The sequence below is a fragment of the Onthophagus taurus genome, chromosome 6 (genome assembly GCF_036711975.1).
Source record: "Onthophagus taurus isolate NC chromosome 6, IU_Otau_3.0, whole genome shotgun sequence".
NCBI lineage: Eukaryota > Metazoa > Arthropoda > Insecta > Coleoptera > Scarabaeidae > Onthophagus > Onthophagus taurus.
In genome coordinates this window covers 5,001,835-5,024,290 of record NC_091971.1, presented here as the reverse complement: position 1 = coordinate 5,024,290, position 22,456 = coordinate 5,001,835, and the positions used below count along the sequence as shown (strand labels likewise).

General features: G+C 32.6%; 1 protein-coding gene across 5 annotated transcripts; it reads left to right on the top strand.

Annotated features, from left to right (window-relative positions):
• Positions 1-84: 84 nt before the first annotated feature.
• On the top strand, positions 85-21,300 carry LOC111420652 (cilia- and flagella-associated protein 61-like). Of its 5 annotated transcripts, none has more exons than XM_071196612.1 (10): positions 85-1,594; positions 1,664-2,315; positions 2,374-2,705; positions 5,344-7,397; positions 11,935-12,045; positions 12,103-12,297; positions 12,349-12,417; positions 12,477-13,008; positions 19,203-21,000; positions 21,063-21,300. In XM_071196612.1, exons 1-8 carry the CDS (start codon positions 1,420-1,422, stop codon positions 12,705-12,707), a joined length of 3,819 nt encoding a protein of 1,272 aa, XP_071052713.1. In that variant the 5' UTR covers positions 85-1,419; the 3' UTR covers positions 12,708-13,008; positions 19,203-21,000; positions 21,063-21,300. The 5 variants fall into 5 exon arrangements, with proteins under 5 accessions (XP_071052713.1, XP_071052712.1, XP_071052711.1 ...); XM_071196611.1 differs by having other exon boundaries at positions 85-2,315; positions 12,477-12,835; positions 12,906-13,008; XM_071196610.1 differs by having other exon boundaries at positions 85-2,315; positions 20,714-21,000.
• Positions 21,301-22,456: the final 1,156 nt, after the last annotated feature.

Here is a 22,456-nt window from a genome sequence, read left to right as displayed (position 1 = left end):
TATCTCAGAAACTATAAGAGATACGAAAAAGTAGGTGCCATATCCCGGTTTCTTTTTTCGAGACTAACCAAATCCCGCAAACACCAAACTTCTATCTTCTTTTATTTTTAAGTTATAGTCAAAAAGTCAAATTTTCGTGATTTCTAAAAATGCTCATATTTCGTTTATTTTTGAAATTAGAGAAATTGGGTTGATACGTTCTTAAGACAGTTTTTTAAGTAGAATATATTGACGTTGAAAAATTTTAAAAATATTTGATAATTTTTGAGATACAACACAAAGTTGTATTTTTTTAAATACAAACTATAGTAGAGTATGGTGTTATTGAAAAGAGCATATTTTTAGCTTTCCAATGATCTACTTTTTTCGTATATCTTATAGTTTCGGAGATAGCCTATAATAACACCCAAATTTGCCCACCCTGTACAATAAATATTAATATCGGTTACATAAGAAACTTTTCGAGAAAAATTAATTTAAAGTTTCATTATTTCCCATTCTTTGATATAAAAAATAGTAGTAGCCGTGCGTAACCATGGCAACCAATAACAAATTGGTTGATTATTTTTTTCCATGGCACACTACAGTACTGAAGTGACTAAGACAATGTTCGGAAAATGTTTTAATTGTTTTTCTCTGCTAAAATTATAATTAACGTTAATGTATTGTACAGTAATAGGTCCAGAAAAAAAATTTCTATCCAATAACGTGAAGAAAAACACACTTAGCAATTTGAAAATCAAAAGTTGATAATCGCTTGAAATTGAAGATGGCGTTGGAAAAAGTTTATTTGTAGCATGAAGTTAGTAAGGAAGGTAAATGACAGAGTTACAGCTTGCTGTATATACATGTGTCTTTTCTCTGCTAAAATTACATTCAAAATGGATGTATTGTACATTAATGTATTCTGAAAAATAGTCCCTATGCAATGACGTGAAGAAAAATATATAGAGCAATTTGAAAAACAAAAGCTAATAATCGCTTAAAATTGAAGATGGCCTTGGGAAAAATTTATTTGTAGCCATTGTACCATTTCAATTGATACCTCGCTCATGAAAATCGGAATGTAAATGACAGAATTACAGCTTTGGGCGTTTTTTATCTGCCACCCTGTATATTTAGTCAATTTATTTAATAAAAAAAATCCTGGTTAACATTTATTTTTTGATTTTGTCAAAAACAATTAATTAAAAACGTCATCTTTTAATTATAAATGTTGTCATGCAGTTTTATGCATGACGTGATATAATTAATTCCCCTTTTTTTATGTTTAAGGGTTGGTTTTTTTTTGTATTACAAATTTTTTTGGACCATCCAATGTGAATTAACCATCCCAAGTTTTTTTTTTTGTGTAAGGGGACAATTTAATTAATTTTTCTTGACTGGATTTTAACGGAAAAATTTTCTATATCACCCACTATGTACCAAGAAGTGCAACGATCTCGCAGTGGATCTTATTTTGTAAATCCACCGCCTAAGAACGCCGACAAACGAATTGGAACCCATAAAATAAGACCCATGGATTATGTGGATATACAAAACGTAAAACTTCTTGCTGGATTTTTCGGAATGGCTCAAGCTAAAATGTTATATGGTAACTTTGATATCGAACAATTATGGTCAAAATCGTACATTTCTATTTTATTGGAATGTAATAATACAGTTGTAGCGACAATGATGTTGAATAATTATCCAAACATTCCGAGTATTCCAACTTCTTCTTGGGAAACCTGGTTAAAACGAAATTACGAGGTTACTTTTTTATCACCGGAAAATACTTTGTGGATACATTTATTTCTGTTTAAAATTGATATGAGACGCGATATAACCGATGCGTTTATAAAATACGTTTTTAAAAAATACGTACATGTTAAATTCATGGTTATGGTTATTCCACCGTTTTTAGCTCAATTCGAATGGATAGCTGAATTTGGAACGATGATATCTTGTCCATTAATGGATAGGCCGCGACGAACCCAAAGACTTTTATTACTTAGAAGAACAAATTTTGTTTCTTCTTATACAACGAGAAAAGCTGTTGAAGGCGATAACGATGACATCGTTGCTTTACTACACAAAACTTGTCCTAGATTAAAAGAATTGTACGGAAAACATTATATCGCCGGAATTTTAAGCAGCGGTAATAATACAAGAGAAATTATCGTCGCCGAATATAACAAGGCCATTGTTGCTGTTATGATTGTTAATAGTAATGTTAATTACTCCATGTTAAACTTGGGATTTCATTTAGAAATGTTATCTGGTTTGAAAAAAGTTAGTTCTGATGCAGCGCTTGTTAGCGACGTCCACAAAATGTAAGTAATAAACATTAATCAAACAACATTCATTTTAAATTTAACTTTTGTTTTATAGAGATTCTGCTTTGTCTAAAGTAAGAAGCTTATCAGACTTTACAATACGCACAATCCCCAGTGGATTATTATCAGGAGCAGTATCTAAACACGTAAAACATGATGAAAGCGAAGATAATATTTCACTTATCCTTAGCGACGCTGATTTTGACATTGATCTTGATATTGATCAACAATCGGTTGATAGTCTTGTAGATCTAGACGCGGTTATCGATGAAAAATCAGAAGATTCCTTGCTTATTGGTCATCTAGAGCTTAATATGAGTTGTGTTGTTTTATCGTACACAAGTAAAGAAATTCAAAAATTATTGGAAGCACGAAGAATTGCTTCAGGTAAATAAATTAATATAGTTTTAAAGATATTTAAGGTAATTCTTAAATTATTAATGAATTTTTTTGACTTTGCGAATCGATTTCTATAAGGATTCATCAAGGAGTCAAAAAAGATGCTAATTTAAAAATTCCTGAAAGCCGTATTTATTGAAATTAAGGAATGAGACTTATTTTAAATTAAAGCTCAAAGCTTTCTCTTTAAAATGATGTATAATAATGGTTGGGTTGGATCATAAAAATGTGGAGAAAAAAAATGTTGAAATAAAACTTACATTTTCGAATAACATAAAAATGTCAAAAAAGATGCTAATTTAAAAAGTCCTGAAAGCCGTATTTATTGAAATTAAGGAATGAGACTTATTTTAAATTAAAGCTCAAAGCTTTCTCTTTAAAATGATATATAATAATGGTTAGGTTGGATCATAAAAATGTGGAGAAAAAAAATGTTGAAATAAAACTTACATTTTCGAATAACATAAAAATGTCAAAAAAGATGCTAATTTAAAAAGTCTTGGAAGCCGTATTTATTGAAATTAAGGAATGAGACTTATTTTAAATTAAAGCTCAAAGCTTTCTCTTTAAAACGATGTATAATAATTGTTGGGTTAGATTGGAAAAATATTAAGAACAAAAAAGTTTAAACAAAGCTTACATTTTCGTATAACCTAAATGTGAAAAAAAAGGTGCTAATTTAAAAATTCCTGGAACCCGTATTTATTGAAATTAAGAAATTAGACTTATTTTAAATTAAAGCTCAATGCTTTCTCTTTAAAATGATGTATAATAATGGTTAGGTTGGATCATGAAAATGTGGAGAAAAAAAAAATTGAAATAATACTTACATTTTCGTATAACCTAAAAATGTCAAAAAAGATGCTAATTTAAAAATTCCTAGAAGCTGTGTTTATAGAATGTAAGGAATGAGACTTATTTTAAATTAAAGCTCAAAGCTTTCTCTTTAAACCGATATATAATAATCGTTAGGTTGGATTGGGAAAATATTGAAAAAAGAAATGTTGAAATAATACTTACATTTTCGTATAACCTAAAAATGTCAAAAAAGATGCTAATTTAAACATTCATAGAAGCCGTATTTATTGAAATTAAGGAATCAGACTTATTTTAAATTAAAGCTCAAAGCTTTCTCTTTAAAATGATGTATAATAATGGTTAGGTTGGATCATAAAAATGTGGAGAAAAAAAATGTTGAAATAATACTTACATTTTCGTATAACCTGAAAATGTCAAAAAAAAGACGCTAATTTAAAAATTCCTGGAAACTGTGTTTATAAAAAGTAAGGAATGAGACTTATTTTAAATTAAAGCTCAAAGCTTTCTCTTTAAAACGATACATAATAATCGTTAGGTTGAATTGGGAAAATATTGAAAAAAGAAATGTTGAAATAATACATACATTTTCGAATAACCTAAAAATGTCAAAAAAGATGCTAATTTAAAAATTCATGGAAGCCGCATTTATTGAAATTAAGGAATGAGACTTATTTTAAATTAAAGCTTAAAGCTTTCTCTTTAAAACGATACATAATAATCGTTAGGTTGGATTGGGAAAATATTGAAAAAAGAAATGTTGAAATAATACTTACATTTTCGTATAACCTAAAAATGTCAAAAAAAGACGCTACTTTAAAAATTCCTGGAAGCTGTGTTTATAGAAATTAAGGAATGAGACTTATTTTAAATTAAAGCTCAAAGCTTTCTCTTTAAAATGATGTATAATAATTGTTGGGTTGGATCATAAAAATGTGGAGAAAAAAAATGTTGAAATAAAACTTACATTTTCGAATAACCTAAAAATGTCAAAAAAAGACGATAATTTAAAAATTCCTGGAAGCTTTGTTTATGGAAAGTAAGGAATGAGCCTTATTTTAAATTAAAGCTCAAAGCTTTCTCTTTAAAACGATGTATAATAATTGTTGGGTTGGATTGGAAAAATATTAAGAACAAAAAAGTTTAAACAAAGCTTACATTTTCGTATAACCTAAAAGTGAAAAAAAAGGTGCTAATTTAAAAATTCCTGAAAGCTGTATTTATTGAAATTAAGGAATGAGACTTATTTTAAATTAAACCTCAAGGCTTTCTCTTTAAAAGGATGTATAATAATAGTTGGGTTGTATCACAAAAATGTGGAGAAAAAAAAAGTTGAAATAAAACTTACATTTTCAAATAACCTAAAAATGTCAAAAAAAGACGATAATTTAAAAATTCCTGGAAACTGTGTTTATAAAAAGTAAGGAATGAAACTTATTTTAAATTAAAGCTCAAAGCTTTCTCTTTAAAACGATATATAACACTCGTTGGGTTGGATTGGAAAAATATTGAGAAAAAAAATGTTGAAATAATACTTACATTTTCGTATAACCTCAAAATGTCAAAAAAGATGCTAATTCAAAAATTTCTGGAAGCTGTGTTTATGGACACAGAGAAATGATATTTATATTAAATGAAATCTCAAAATTTTCTCTTTAAGGAGATGTAATAATAATAATCGTTGGGTTGGATTACAAAAATACAAATAAAAAAAGATATCGATTCTCAAAGTCTAATTTTTTTTTCATTCATTTTACATATTATTTTAATACATTCTAATAATTTTGTTTTTTAATTTTGAAATTTTTAGGAAAATATAATGAATTATCCAAATTAAAATCAAGCACCCATTTGAAACTAGTAGACGGAGATCCAAACGCCTATTCCATCGAAATTATCGCCGTCGCAAAAACACACGCCTTTGCAGTAACTTTATTATTTTTGGCTTCTTACGAATGTTTTCCAGATTTCGATTATTGTTTACTTAGTTTACCTTGTAACGAACCGACCCCACCGATTTTAAAAAAATTTATACGCGCCCACACAAGAAGAGATGTAACAATGCCCGACGAACTATACGTTAGTCATAAACTTTCAGTGATGGGACGATTTTCAGCTAGAGAAGCTTATTCTGCGGATTCGTGTTTTATTTACGAATTGATGGGTTCTCATAAATCAGCAAAGTTAGCCGATTTATTTTCAAAATCGATACATGCCCAACATACGTCGTTAAGAACTTACGTATTTCTTTGTAATTCGAGAATTATAGGATTTTCCATTTTAAATCAAGAATACGATATTGAATACATTCGTACACATTTTTATTGCAAAGAATCTTTAGCAGATATGCAATTGGGAAGTATGGATTACGGTCATATTTTGTATTTTACTATTTTACCAATATTCGAGAAAACGGCCTTATTCTTTTTACAAGAACTTCATCGATTAAGCGAATACTCCAAATTATTTTATACTTTAGATCCTCAACCGAAATTTGTTCCGTGTATAATTGCTGAAATGACATTAGTTCTACCGATTCAAATCGGCGAATTAAAAGTAAACAAAGAGTCTTATTACGAAATCCCCGCATCTTTAAAAGAATGCAGACCCGTTGCAACCTTATTCATTTCAACACCTTCGTTGTGTGGCCGACCAAAATTTGAAATCAACACGCGAATTGTTGTTGTGGGAGCTAGCGATGTTGGATTATCATTTATAATCGCACTTTTAATAAAAAGTAATACCGGAAAACAATTAATTTACAATAATATAACTGTCGTTTCCGCTCACGGAGTTAATCGCAGCCACACCTTAACCAGGTTTATTCCAATATCGAGTAATATTAATAAATGGACGTTAGATATGCACGGATTAAGCGCTTATGTCGATATCGTTGAAGGTATTATGACCGGGATAAATCGGGCTGAGAAAACGATAACCGTTTCAAATAATAAAATTTGTTACGATATTTTAATTTTAACTTGCGGGGTACAATTTCAAATTCCAAAACGAGTTTTGGAGGCAAGAAAGAAGCGAATTGAATATCCCGAAAACGTTTTCATTATAAATACAGAGGTTGATGCGTCGTTATGTTTGGAACGTTTACAAAAAGCTTGGTCGCGAAATCAAAGCAACGTTATCGTTTATGGACATTCTTTAAATGCGTTTTGTTGCATTTCAACGTTGCTTTATATGGGTTTACCTGAAAATTATTTAGTTTTTGTCGATCACGTTCCTGCTCATGAGTACCACCAATCTGGACGAATTCCAATTTTTAAGGATCACGCCATCGAAGAAGCCGTTCTCGCCGGATTAAAACAACGCGGAGTGCGTATGTACCGTGGTTATTTATACACTTGGGATTACGATGAATTGGATCGAATAAAATCGGTTACTTTTGAATGTAGCAACGGTACTAGAAGAATCACTTTGGACTGTCTTGCGCTTTTCGTATACGAAAAGAAATACATTTGCCAAACATCTTTGCAAGCGTTTCAAAACGCCGGATTAGTTTTTGATGGGGCTTTAGTGATAACTCCTAATTTTCAAACGAATGATCCTTTTATTTTCGCTGCTGGAACGTGTACTAAATATCATAAAAGATATCATGCAGAAACTAACTGTCATAAATTTTATAACCAAGGCGAAATTGGCCGGGTTTTAGCTAATATGATAGCTGATTATCTTGTTACTGGGAAATTGAATGATCCTTTTAAAATTTATCGGTGTGATTCGGAAAAACACGATTATTATGTACCCGAATATGTTGAGCCCGTTTATGTTAATTGCATTTTACCAGGTGGAGTTAATTATTTATGTGTTAGAAATCCTGGGTATTTATCTCATTGCGGTATTTATAATCAGGTAAGAAAAAAATGTGTTATTAAAAATGATTACATTAAGAACTTCATGAGCTATGTAATGATAGCTGCGACAATTTCTATATCAACCCCAATTCTGAGTAACTTTTTCGAACAAGGCAGAATATTGGTCAAATTTCTAAAAATGTTTTCATGTCCAGAAATGCCATGGTTCTTGACAAAACATTGATTCAGTATGTGTAATAAACTTCGTTTATAAGTACGAAGGCTTTCACGGCCGGTGTGAATTAAACTAAGATTAGAACTAAAACTAGAAACTTTCGGGTTTTGCCGTGCGTCTTTTAATAAAAGGTTTGACGTTTCGGATGCCATGTTGCAACCTTCTTCAGAAACTGGTTCGAAGTGACGAGATCAAAAAATCGGTAACTATATATAAGTCGGAAAAACTAATTAATAATCAGTTAACGCTAATTACAAACTAATTAATAACTAATTGCGTCGCGTCCGGTGTGAGGCGGGAAGAGGTCTTCGTGTTCACCACCATCTTCCATGTTCTGCTAAGCTCCCAGCCATCCTCTCTGTTGACGTTATTTTTATGTCGGTGAATCTCTATGGCTTCTCTTGTCAGTCTTTGGTAGTATCTGTTGTCCCTAGCCAGCACCTTTGTTTGTTCGAAGTCTATTCGTTGCCCCTCTGCATGGCAATGTTCCGCAACCGCCGACTGCTGGATCTTCTTCAGCCTTACATCCCTCTCGACGTTGCGTCCAGTTTGGCCAACATAAACCTTCCCACAACTACACGATAGTCGATAGACTCCCGCTCCTTTTAATGGAGTTAGTTTGTCCTTGGCTATCGGGAGTGTGTTCCGAATTTTGCTGACCGTGCCGTACCGCACTACGATGTCGTTCTTCTAGAGGTGCCTAGCAATTCGTTCCGTTACACCTGAAACATAGGGAAGACAGATAAATCCAAGTGGTTTTGTACTTACCGTGTCCTCTTTCTGCTTTCGCTGCTTGATGGCCTGGTTGATGTCCCTCGAAGTGTATCCATTCTTCTGCAGCACGCCTCGTAGAAAGTGTTGCTCCTTCTTCAAGCTGCTCGCTGAAATAATGTACGGATCACGGACCTCTTCTGTTGGGGATGATGATGTGAACATGCCTGTAAATACCTGTTGGTATGGGTCTTCTTTCGGTATACACCAAGTTCTATATCTCCATTTGTCGTCCTGGTGACCAACACATCTAGGAAAGGTAGTTTTTTGGCAGTTTCTGTTTCCATGGTGAACTTAATCATAGGGTGTTGAGAGTTTAAGTGATCCAAGAACTCTTGGAGCCGTTTTTGACCATGTTGCCATATCACAAACGTGTCATCCACATATCGGAGCCATAGGTTTGGTTTCCACTAGCTCTTCTTCAAAGCGTCCTCTTCGAATAATTCCATGTAGAAATTAGCTATAACTGGCGATAGTGGAGATCCCATGGCTGCCCCTTCGAACTGCTCGTAAAATTCTCCTTTCCAGCTGAAATACGTCGACGATAAGCAATACTCCACCAGATCTGGCACGTATCCTGGTAAACCCTCCGGAATGAGTTTTCGGCGAAGACCCTCTACAGCAACTGGTACCCTAGTAAAAAGGGATTCCACATCGAAACTTACCAACATATCCCCAGCATCCAGCTTTACACCTTTTACCGATTCCACAAAATGTGTAGAATCCCTGACATACGATTCCGTGTTACCTGTAAAGGGGGACAGAATCTTTGCAAGATGTTTAGCCAGCTGGTATGTTGGGGAGTTGATGGCGCTGACGATAGGGCGGAGGGAGACGTCTGGTTTGTGACGTTTGTTTTGAGGATAAACTTCGTTTATCCTCAAAACGCCGAGGCCCTGGGAATAATATGATTTTAATACAAAACCGTTCAATTTGAAAAGTTTTTGACATTATTTGATCTGATACAATCTGAATAAAAACTATTCAATCTTGAAGGGTTTTAGCATGATTTTGGAATAATTTAACACGAAATTAGTCAACCTTAACCTTTGGGCTGGCGCACCTGATTTCATAAATTTTATGACATCAGGTCCGTATTAATAAGAATTACGTTATTTTTAATAAAACACATTTTGCTAAAGTAAAAATATTTAATTTACATTAAACAATTGTTAAAAACATAAAATGAAATCAATGAAATCGATTAATTTTTGAAATATAACAACATTTACAAACTACATACCGGAAACAGGTATTGTGTTAGTTCTAGAGATAGTGCTAGTGTAAAACTAGAACTAACACTCTATCTAGAACTAGAAACATACGGATTTAGCCGCACGTCTCTCAAAACGGCTAAACCCGAATGATTCTAGTTCTAGGTATTGTGTTAGTTCTACTGATAGTGCTAGTGTAAAACTAGAACTAGCACTATGTGGCCATGTAACACTAACTGTGTGGCAAGGAGGAGGACTTATTATACAGTGTGTCCTTAAAGTAACGGATATAGGCGATAAAATCATTATAAACGGTTTATGGAAAAATCCCTGAAAAGGGTCTAAAGATTTAAATTTTTTTCCACCATATTTTTTTCAAACGGCAATCCTCCAATTTTTTTACGGAATATGAAAGAGGATCTTTTTCTGAATCTAGTACACTCAATATTAATATTGGTTACATAAGAAAATTGTCGAGAAAAATTACTTTAAAGATTAACTTCTTCAAATTTACTTGACATGATAAAAATAGCAGTTGCCATGAGTAACTATGGTAACCAATTGTTTCAAACAATTCCCTGAGTGTCAAAAACTGATTTAGGAAATCTTTGGTAATCCATGTTGCGAGTTATAAAAGTAAATAAATATAAAATTTAGGTATTTAAATAAAATAACTTCTTTCTCGCTATAAAATTTAATGTAATCAGTACTGGTTTCGGCTAGTAGGCCATCATCAGCTGAATCTACAATGACTTTGTTGAACCTCCCCTGAAAGATTTGGTCGGGCAGATTTCGAGAAATCTATGCTTTTTAAAGTTAGACACAGCTACCCTTACCATACTAATGAGCTAAGCAGTTTTTGATCAACTACTTAACAAATCATTTTTTTGACAGTTGAAGTTAGTCAAAATTGAGAGAGAGATGGAAGACTGAAATTGATTGGTAGTTTATTTCATATTTTATTATGAAGAGGGCTTTTTTTAATTTGTAACATTTTGCTCTTTGATTTCTCACCGTACCTACACTCTGCTTGGGGGCGGTAAGATTACTGCAATAATGATGACGTCCAGGCATTAATTTGTGATATTACGTATTGCATTGTAATTACGAGTTTGCGTTTTGCAGGGTGTGTCAAATGTTTGAAATATAGCCAATAACTTTGCCAGTTGTGGTTTTAAAGAAAGTAGTTTCAAATAAAAGTTTCTTTATTAATTATGGCGCATTTTTTGCGATATTTGCTTGTTTGTATTGTTTCTTGTATCGTTGCTATGGCAACCTATATTGTTATTTTAAATGAGATGCATATAAAGCCGAGATAGGGAAATTACAACAAATGTTCAAATTGGACACCATTTACATCCAAACAATTTTGAAGACGACCTCTAAAGCTGTATTACAGTTGTTATTCTCTTACCTAACTGATTAAGATTTTTAGGTCGATTCTCGTACACTCTGTCTTTCAAGAAACCCACAAGAAAAAGTTTAAAGATGATAAATCTAGCTGGCCTTAAAATTGGTCCTCGTCTGCCAATCCATTTCCCAAGAATGCAGATGAGCTCCATCTTTCTGGAATATGATGTCATGATCAATTCCACCATTATCCCCTGGGAATAAAACTTGAACCGCAGGCACTACATTTTCAAGTAGATTTAAATATCTCTGCATTTAACGTTGTGTTTACAAAAAAAGGTCCAATAATTTGACCACAAAGAATACAAGTCCAAACATTTATCTTTTTTTGGATATTGGCCTTCTTGAATATAATATGGATGGATGTCACTCCAATATCGACTGTTGTGACTATTTACTGTGCCGTTTAACATGAAAGTTGCCTCGTCGGAGAAAAGGATGTTAGATGGTAATTGTTAATTTTCCTCCAATCATTTCTTGGCAAAACTGCACTTTTCTGTCATAATCGGCATCCCCAAGTTCGTGAATAAGCTAAAGCTAATAAAACATGGAAACAAGAAGTACCTTATATGGGTGAAACTTTTCCAGTTTTAAAATTTGACAACTTGGCACTACTTTTTGTAGCTCGGCTTATAGTTTTTAAAGATTCTGCGGTTGTTCTTGAACAACCAAAAGCTTTAATGTAGTTTCGTCGTTGCTAGCTGTCTTCGGCCGTCCACTTTTTTAAGATGACTTTTAAGGGTTACTTTATATCAGCGACAATACTTTCGGCCAGCCACAAACACCAATCTAAAGTAGGGAATATAAAGAAACAGAAGTCATGAAGGATGGCTATATTCGTACATATTATTTTATAGACACATAAAGTCCTACATAGTTTAAATTATGTAACCATTTTTAATCGCAAATAATTTCTTATTTATTCATTTTATGATTTACATAATATAACAAATTCTTATATATAGGGTGAACTAATATCAACTGGATGTCCACATAACCTCGATGGTACAGGTTATTGTCGCCTACACATTAATTCATATGGTATTATTGATGAAATATCTTGTTTATCAAAGGAGGTATCCGTTTTTAATCGAATAATTTCGAAAATTACTCAATATAATTTATTTTTTTAGCCGATTTCAGTTTTAAATTTCTTAAACGTTTGGGGAAAACACAACGTTTTGTTTAAAAAGTTAGTGACGCGCTATAAAGTGGGCGAAATAAACAATTTTTTGGCTTACTTTAATGGAGATGAATTTTCGGCGATTTACAACTACATGTTTCCACATTTATGGGACAATCTGACGAGAATGTTGATATCTAGACCGGTAAAAATTTTATTTCTTTTGAATTATAAATTTTTAAAGCAACATTTTTAGCCTGATAAGTATAAAAAATGTTTAATCGATGATATTATTCATATCTACAAAATGAATAATGAAAAAAAGGTTTGTTCTTGCTTTTAATTAAGGTTTAAGTTATAAAAAATTAATTTTTTTAATTATAGTTTAAAAAGATCCATCACCAATTAATTAAAGCTTTATTCTCCGGAAGTGTTTACGAAGAAAATGTGGTAAAGATGACTTTGAATTTCTTGGAGGAACAGATATTTTCTCTTCCAATGTACACTCATCCTTTAACAATACCGATTATTATTGCTGGTTACACTGATAGTAACTTATTTCGAGAAGAAGCGGGAATTTCGGGGTTAAGTAAGAAGAAGAGGAAAATTAATTAAAAATTTTAATAAAACTCATAAAAATCTATACAAAATTATTATTATGTTAAGTTAAAATGTCGTTAATTTAGCGGAATAATTCAAAAACGCATTTACTGCAGTGATAAGTAGTAACATAACCAGATAAGGTGAGCAAGAAATGAAAATCAGCATACTTGATAGGGTAATTATCGGAGGCAAGTAATTTAATTTGATCAGGGGCGTACTGGGAGGAGTCCACTGACAGAATGATTGGATCCCGGTCTCATTTCGTCTCGAAATATCCTTTCCGAACGAAGTTCTGGATCGCACGCCGCTCCAAGTAAGTTCGGGTTGCTCTCATTAAAATTGCAAATTAGAATTTTTACTTCGTTATTCGATATGATTTATCGACGATAAATTTCTTTAAACGGCCCCCGGGAATGGGATGCAGTGCAAAGGGGTTTGCGAAAGGTGTTTTTAAAGTAAAGTGAAACGCAATTTTTAATTAATCTTCATATAAATGGGATAACAAATTTCGTTTTAATTTAAAAAAATTTTTCTTAATAAGTATCTTTAAAAAAAATTTATTTAAAATAAAATTATTTTTAAAAAATAGTTCAAAGTATAATTGAAGGTTATTGAAGGTATAAAGTAAACTTGAAAAACAAGATAGGAGAATGAGATAAAAAGTTTTTCTTCGGTTGGGTTGTGGCGAAGTAGAAGAGAATCGGTTTCGTGGATGTTATTAAAGATTGAATTTATGGCGCAAAATCTGCTGTCTGCTACCGTCCTGAACTGAAGCCGCTTGTTGGCGGAGCAAGGATGATCGTTTTGCTCTCGTTTCGGGCCGTAATTCGATTATTTTTGTCCGCGCGAGAAAATTATTCTCTCTCCACCGGGAGAGTTCTTATCTCGCGTTATTTATTACCGGCAGCGCATTTAACGGTTATTTAAAATGGAGATCAAATTACCATTTGGAGAATTTAAGTGCTGGGTATCGGCAAGAATATTTCATTTCCACTACTACCGTTTTACAAACGAATAAGATTCATATCACACAAAAACCAGATAAAATGAATGAAACGATAAAGAAATATCGAATAACCTTGAGAAGATTTTACGGTAGCACTTCATTTGGAGTAAAAGTCTGCAACATCTCCATCAATCAATTTTTTTGTTCCACAAGTTTGCAAATGTTTTGCAGATTCGTTGTTCAGATTCCACACAAAAATTGTAGCTATTACACATGATTATGTTGATTAACTTTGTATGAAAATGCTTGATAAAACATGATTTCCATGATATTTAGACTGTTTTTGACTGGTACAACCTTACAGTAGCCTGCCTAGATAAATAGAATCCTAAGAGTATTGAATATTGGACTGGAAGAAGCATTTCAATCTTTCCAATATCTTTCCTCTTTCCAGTCTCAATCGACTCTCTTTCTTCTTTACCACCCACTTTCTAGTTTTTCTCTTCTATGCCTATTCCCTTTTTTGTATTTGCAGTCTCCTTCAGCTTTTTCTCTTCTCAGCCCAGTTTACTCTTCTCTTTTAAGACTCTGTACAGTTTCTTCCTTTTGCTACCAGTGTCCTTTTTATGTATACCAAGTGTCTATAAAAACCAGATAAAATGAATGAAACGATAAAGTAACCTTTAGAAGCTTTTACGGTAGTACTTCATTTGGAGTAAAAGTCTGCAACATCTCCATTAATCAATTTTTTTGTTCCACCAGTTTGCAAATGTTTTGCAGATTCGTTGTTCAGATTTCCCACAAAAATTGTAGCTATTCCACACAATTATGTTGATTAACTTTATCTGAAAAGACTTAAATCATCATTTTCACGATATTTAGACTCTTTTTGACTGGCACAACCTCAAAGTTGATTGCCATAAGTTTAACACTGGTTTATAGACAAATCTGCTATGTATAGGAGGTAAAGGACCAGTTCCAATTCTGTACCTTGTAGCCCGCCTTCCTAAATAAATAGTATCCTAAGATTATTGAATATTGTACTGGAAGAAACATCTCAATCTTTCCAATATTTTTCCTCTTTCCAGTCTCAATTGACTCTCTTCTTTACCACCCACTTTCTAGTTTTTCTCTTCTCAGCCCAATTTCTTCCTTTTGCTAGTTCCGTCTCTTTTTTATGTCTCTAATTCCCGTTTAGTCTCTGCCTACTATTTCCAGCCTTCATGTTATGCTATAAAAAACTACTAACAAGGGAAGTGTCACAACTGTGTCTCACCGATTTCGATGCAATTTGGTACAGTCATAGAATGGGCCAAAATAAGGTTCGCACATTTTTTTATACGTGCGGTAAAAGCCCCTGGGGCGAGTTATAGGGGTTGAAAGTTTGGAGAAAAAGTACGTTTTCACTTATATTTTGAAAACGAAAAGTGCTATCAAAATTTGGTAAATTGTAACTGATATTCATTTTAAAAGAGCTTTCTTTTGATGTGTCACACATATAGCAGAGGGTTAAAAAGGGCGAACTACCCCTATTTTTTTGGAATTATTTAAAAACCACCCTATCGATTTTGGCGGCATTAAGTATACTTCTAGTGCGTTCAAAAATATTAGTTAAGGGTTTTTTCCCATTCGCCCTAGATCAACCCCAGCGAAGTTACGGGGGTTAACATGTAAGCACTTTTCGTAAGAATGATGTGATAAAATTGTCAGGTATTTTGAAAATACTTTAAACAAAACCGTAAATTAGTCGCACAATAAAATGTTTAGTGTAAAATAAGGCATAATACACCATATAGGGGTTGTTGGGGTTATCCACCCCCTTAAAAATTAATTCTATCCCGGGCGTTATTTGTCGATTACGGCGAAATTGGGTACTGTGTTTGTTTTATATTTGAAGTAAAAATTTTTGAAAATGGTTATAAGGGTTACAAATTAGGGGTAGTTTTTTGTTTATACCTCGAAGATGAAAACTGCCATCGTAACTGTGGTATTGTTTTTTAAAAATCTATCTATCGATGTTCCACGAGGTAAACTACCCTCATTTTCTTTAAATAATAAATATAAAACTACTAGATAAATAAGATATTTTATTTATTTATGAGTTAAAAAGCAACTGACAAAAAAAATAGTTCAATATACCAAAGAAGTTTATTCTACATTACTAATTGACGTTTTTTATGTATTATATTAATTTTCAATATTAAATTTATTTTTATTCTACGTAGTGTTGGCAAAAATGAAAGTCGTGGAAAAAATGTTTTAAACATAAGGATTTTTTACACCATGCACATGTTATGACCGCTATATCCCCACAGATATCACACGTTGGCTTCTCACTCGAAAAGCAAACTTCCACGGGATTTTCAAAATGGTCTGGTCTCTCCTCTATATAGCCACTTGCAAACCATGCGTATTTAAAAACATTTATAAACCGAGGGGAAGCCAACTGGTTATGCGTCAACGATTGCAATTTTAATATGTTATCCCTCTGATGTAAATTGACATCATACTGGTAAAGAATAATCTGATCAGAGAATCTTCTAATAAAATTTTTCCATATTCTGAAACCAAATACATCTAGGGGCTGTATTTGACCTGTTGTCCCTGCAGGTATAGATAAATGTTTAAAATTAGTACCTGATGGAGTTATTTCACTAATAACTTCAGGACAATGGCCACTCCAAGAATCTAATAATAATAATGATTTAGAACCAGTATTTGGAAAATATACATTTTGGAGCCAATTTTTCATGTGTTCTGAAGTTAACTTTCCAGATTTTGATGCCAAAACGTATATATTGTCTGCTTTAAACATTGTATTTGCTACCCTCGGTCCAAAGCTGCCAGAGGGTTCTTTTAAAACAATAAAAAGTGGAGAAAGAAGTTTCCCATCAGCAGATATTACGGGTTGAATTGTGTAACTGTGCGTTGTAGATGACACCGACTGGACCACACTTTCTACGGTTTTAACTCCTAAATCGCTTAATGTTCTTCCCGAATGGAATTCCAAGTTAAAACCGCTCTGATCCGAATTGTAGGTGTTTTCAGGTCCATATATTTGGATTTGTAGCTTTGCCTCTTTAACGAAATCTTTTGCTAAAGTTTTTACTCGATCAACATTTCCAATTTGTTTTTGGGATAGAAATTTTGTTATTTTTCGGCTTACTAACCGATTTGCTTTCTTAAAACGTTGCACCCAGCTATGAGATGCTTTGAACAGTTGAGGAGATAAATTCTTTTCATTTCTAGCTTGTATAGCCCATCTGCGTATATCAATATCATGTAGTGGCAATTTATTATCTACGGCGGCTCTCGCTTGATTAATTACAAATTCGGTAATTTCTGCTAATTTTTCTTTGTATGTCCCTCTTTCTTCAATATATTTAGACCATCTGTGCAATTGGGTCTTTGACGTTACTTTTCGGTATTTGTTTTTTACGGTTTCTAGTTTCAAATAACCTTTCTTCCCACTTGTCCAGTAATTTACCGCCTCTAATTTGTACTCGTAGTCGATGTCATCCTTCAATGGACAATGAGCATCAGTATCTTCTACAAACCTGTCAGTTGTATCCTGGTCTTCAATAATTTGCTGACCGTCATTGATGCCATTGGATGAATCGAAAATTAATACAGTTTCGTCTTCAATTTGCATATTGTAGTCTTCCATACTTTCCATTAAAATACGCTGTATATTTTCTTTTAAACTAACTTCTGCTTCATTTACAGGAGTCTGGGGAATATTCATAACAGTAAAAACTGTCATTAGCAAATTTAAAACGTTTATTGGGTTTATTGTAACCATTGCTTCTGTCAGTTGCTCTGAAACTAAAATCTACCCACTGGGCACACGTTCTTTTATACTAGAAAAAACTATTTTGAGAAATGACCTTTAGCAAGCGGCACTAAAAAAACAAATATTGTGCCAAAATTTTTTTGGTAGGTGTATTTTTGGCAACATTATGTAGAATAAAAATAAACTAATAAACTATATAAAACAAACACAGTACCAAATTTCGCCGTAATCAACAAGTAATGCCCGGGATAGAATTAATTTTTAAGGGGGTGGTTAACCCCAACCACCCCTAAATGGTGTATTATGCCTTATTTTACATTAAACATTTTATTGTGCGACTAATTTACGGTTTTGTTAAAGTATTTTCAAAATACCTGACAATTTTATCACATCATTCTTACGAAAAGTGGTTACATGTTAACCCCCGTAACTTCGCTGGGGATGATCTAGAGCGAATGGGAAAAAACCCTTAACTAATATTTTTGAACGTGCTGGAAGTATACTTAATGCCGCCAAAATCGATAGGGTGGTTTTTAAATAATTCCAAAAAAATAGGGGTAGTTCGCCCTTCTTAACCCTCTGGTATATGTGTGATACATCAAAAGAAAGCTCTTTTAAAATGAATATCAGTTACAATTTACCAAATTTTGATAGCACTTTTCATTTTTAAAATATAAGTGAAAACGTACTTTTTCTCCAAACTTTCAACCCCTATAACTCGCCCCAGGGGCTTTTACCGCACGTATAAAAAAATGTACGAACCTTATTTTGGCCCATTCTATGACTGTACCAAATTGCATCGAAATCGGTGAGACACAGTTGTGACACTTCCCTTGTAAGTGTCTTTCTAAACGGTTGTCTGAATTCCGAAATTTATTCAAGATTAATGATAGGAATTATGCATGGAAATTAAATAAGGCAATTTATGGTTTACGAGAATCACCGAAATGTTGGGACGATACATTTAATAAGTACCCACAAAAGAACAATTTGAAAAGATCTGGATATGATGTATGTATATTACAATGGGTACGTTCAATAGGTGTCAACAATTGAATTAAATCAGTCAGATAGTTGTATAAGCTTTAATACAGCGGAACGAAATCGGCTGATTAAGCAATTGAGAATTAGCGGTTCTGCATAACCTAAAACTATGGCCAACAATAATATTTTTGAAAATTTTGTGCTATTACAAGAGATAGTGGATGATGCGTTTCTGCATTAACAATATTCATTTTTATACAGTTTTGTCAGTTTTCAAAATTAAAGGGGAGAAACAAAAAATGTTAATCTTAACTTAGAATTTCACAACCGCTGATAAACTAAGCGCAGATTACTTATGCTGATATATGTACTAAACTGCTGCGTAACATCGCTTACTTAGCGTATTCTTCAGCCGCGACTGCTAATATAGCAACTCAACAGTTGACACCGGCTGAACGTGCCCAATGAAACGGTATGGATGTAGTGTTCGTCGATGATATCATTATCACTGGAGAAGAAAAAAGCCTTAGAACAATCTACGAGAACTTAACTAAAGAATTTAATGCTAAATATTTGGGAGAAATAAAAATGTTTCTAGGTTCGATAAGATAAAATTATGAAGAAATTCAATATGGTAAATTATGTAAGGCTCCTATGGCAGTTGGATATCAAGTCAACAAGAACGACAATATGGTAAACGTTCCATATAGAGTATTAATTGGATGTTTGAATTATTTGACAACAATATCTAGACCTGATATATCATTAGCAACATCTTTTTTAGGAAGATTTTTGGTTAAACCAACCATGAGTACATGGAAGGCAGCAAAGGGAGTGCTAAAATATGTCAAAAATACGACGTTTAATAAAAGACATGATTTGAACAGAAAAATTGGTATCGTGGTCCTCAAATAAATAACATTATCAATAGTCGAATCTGAATATGTAGCAGTTGCAATGTGTTGTGCAGAAATTCTATATTTAAGTAAGCTGGCTAAAGACTTAGGAAACAAAGATGTGAACCATTAATTTGAGAGAGGTTGTTGAATGTAATAGTTTTTAAGTTGGCTACAGTTTTAAGCTAACTACTGTTGTAAACTGTTTAACTGCTGCTCCACTTTCCAGTTTTTGCTCAATCTGTTTATTCTATTACTGGTCTAGTTTCACTCTTCCAGTTTCTATCATCTCTTTCTAGCTTCCGTTTAGTCTCCCTCTCTTATTAAGAGACCCTTGAAAGCCTTCCACTTCTATGTCTGCCCTTTTTTTACATTTACAATCTTTTTTCATTTTCCTTCCTCTTTGCCCCAACTTTTTTTGTTTCTCCAGTCTTTCTGTTCAATCTCCATTTGCTATTACCTGTCTCTTTCTAGTATTCCTCGTTTATGCCAAGTCCTTTTTTTACCTTTAAAATCATTTTCCAGTTTCACAGTACTCCACATGATCTTGGTGTTGATGATGTAACATCTTAATCAGGTTTCACAAAGCCTTCCAAACTTTAAACTACATAAAAATGTTTAATATTACATTTTTCTTATTTCGTATAAAACTGGCAATATAACGTATTTCGTATCATTAATTTAAATAATTTTGTATTTTGTTTCCTTTTCATATCCGAACATAAAACCTCATATTAAATGTTGTTTATGCAACCCAACTCAATTCGTATGAAATCACCACATTATAATTTCAAAAAAATATTTTTTAATCTAATTTTATACAAAACCTTTTGAATCAAAACGAATTGCTTAATATGAATTGCAAATCATCCTGTGGGTTATAATAAACGATTGTTTTCGTGAGAAGACAATAAGCGATCTCGATTGATCAATTATAAATGGACCGGATGAAATAGTGAATAATTATTCAAATCAAGTAATTATTCAAATACCCTCATTAATCATAGATAAAGTAAATTGTGCCGTTGATTAAATATATTTCACAAGCGGGTTAACATTTCAATTTGAAAGGATCTACAATGAAATATACATAATTATATATTTTTGCTAGTAAATTTACATTTCCATTTTACGTACTGACTCGAAGCACATTAATCTTGAAACTTATTGAATATCAAAGATAGTTTATAATCAGGAAATGGGACCTTAAAGTCAATTTAGTCGAGATGCAAAATTTCCAATTTATTTAATACTTTATTTCCTTATTAACCATTATAAAATATTCACCTAACCTGAATCTATCAAAAATAAACGTTTAAAAAAATCAAAAAACGTCAAAAATGATTCCTAATCCCACGATAATAATTTTAATGATTGTTTTAATTGATTTAAAAGGAAGTTTTAGTAAAACTAATTCCACCAAAACGACTAAATCATCTAAATCGGTGAAATCTCGTAATTCGACGAAATCAATGAATTCGACTCTTTCTGGGAGATCCTCTGAAGATAATACAGCAATGGATTGTTATCAATGTAGATCGGATTTAAATGGAAGTTGTGCTGAGGAAAAACCATCTGCTGCTTACTTAACACCATGCCCATCTTTTGAAAATACGGACACGGTGGAATTAATGGATAATACTGTAAAAAGTAAAGACGTGTGGTGTCGAAAAATTATCCAAAACAGTAAAGAAATTAACCGTTTTTATTTCAAACAAATCTTTTTTAACAATTTTTCATTATTACAGCCGTCTTCGTTAACGATACACCAACTATAACGTATATCAGAGAGTGTACGGCTTTTCACAAAAGCGCTCAACAGTGTTATTACGAAGTAACCCAACTTTTTTCGATAACTGTTTGCGAATGTAACGATAAAATGGGATGTAACGTTGCGAGTGATCTAAATGAAAATACACAGTTGTTGGGTTTTATGGTTAATTTGATTGTTGTTGTGTATTTTTTAATGAAATAAATGTCTTTTTTCACTTTCTTTAAGTTATTGGTTTGCGTCAAAATCAATTGGAAACAGCTAAAGGTATGTTCAAATCTTTTCCAAGAAATTCAAAATCTTTAGACTATGAATAACGCTGATTGGTGTGATTCCAAATGGTTCTAATCAATTAAAAATATCTTCAGAAAGCTTGACGAGGATGAAAAGATGAAGAAAAATGATTTTGATCGTTTTTGAAATTGTTTCAAAGCTACCAGGAAATAGAAAAAGGTTAATGGTGTGTGTTAAAATGGCACTAATTAATTGGAAACAACTAAAGGTACGATAACAATGACAAAAAAAATTAATAACATTATTGGGGATGTTTTCCAGAAACTTCAAAATTTAAGAATTATACTCTTGCAAAACCAAACTTAAGGGAATAGTCGGAAATACTCTGGTCAGAAGGTTAATTTACAAGAAAAAGTCTGAAATTGCAATAGTTATAAACTAGACTTCAGCAAAAAACAGGAATTACATTGTTCAAAGTCCACATGAAGTCTTAAATTACTGTTCAGAGAAAACAAAAAAATGATTATATACCAAACATGATTTTTCATAGCAAATACTTATGTGTTCAATAAAAGAATGCGAAGAATATGAACAAGAAACCGATGGACTTGTCTTGTTATTGCACAGGACAGGAAATCACCAATACACAAACTTTGCCAATGCAGGATAAGCACAAAAGCAAAGTAACAAGTACAAGATCCGTATAGATAATAAGAGGCTCCCAAAAAGATGATGATAGACACCCAGAAAGAAGTAGCTGTCAGTATCAAGAACAAAACATACATAACGTTGGCAGAAGACTAGATACTGCTTCTAAAAAACTAAATACTACTTTCTGAAGACTAGATACTGCTCTGGAAGATGAAATACTGCTTTATGAAGACTAGATACTGTCGACAGGTCTAAATACAGCGTCTGGAACACTAAATACTGCTTTCTAAAGACTAAAATTGCTTTGTGGAGACTAAATACTGCTTTCTGAAGACTAGATACTGTTGACAGGTCTAAATACTGCAAAAGAAAGATAAGATATTGTTGGAGAAAACATACATAACGTTGGCAGAAGACGAGATACTGCTTCTAGAAGATTAAATACTGCTTTCTGAAGACTAGATACTGCCGACAGGTCTAAATACA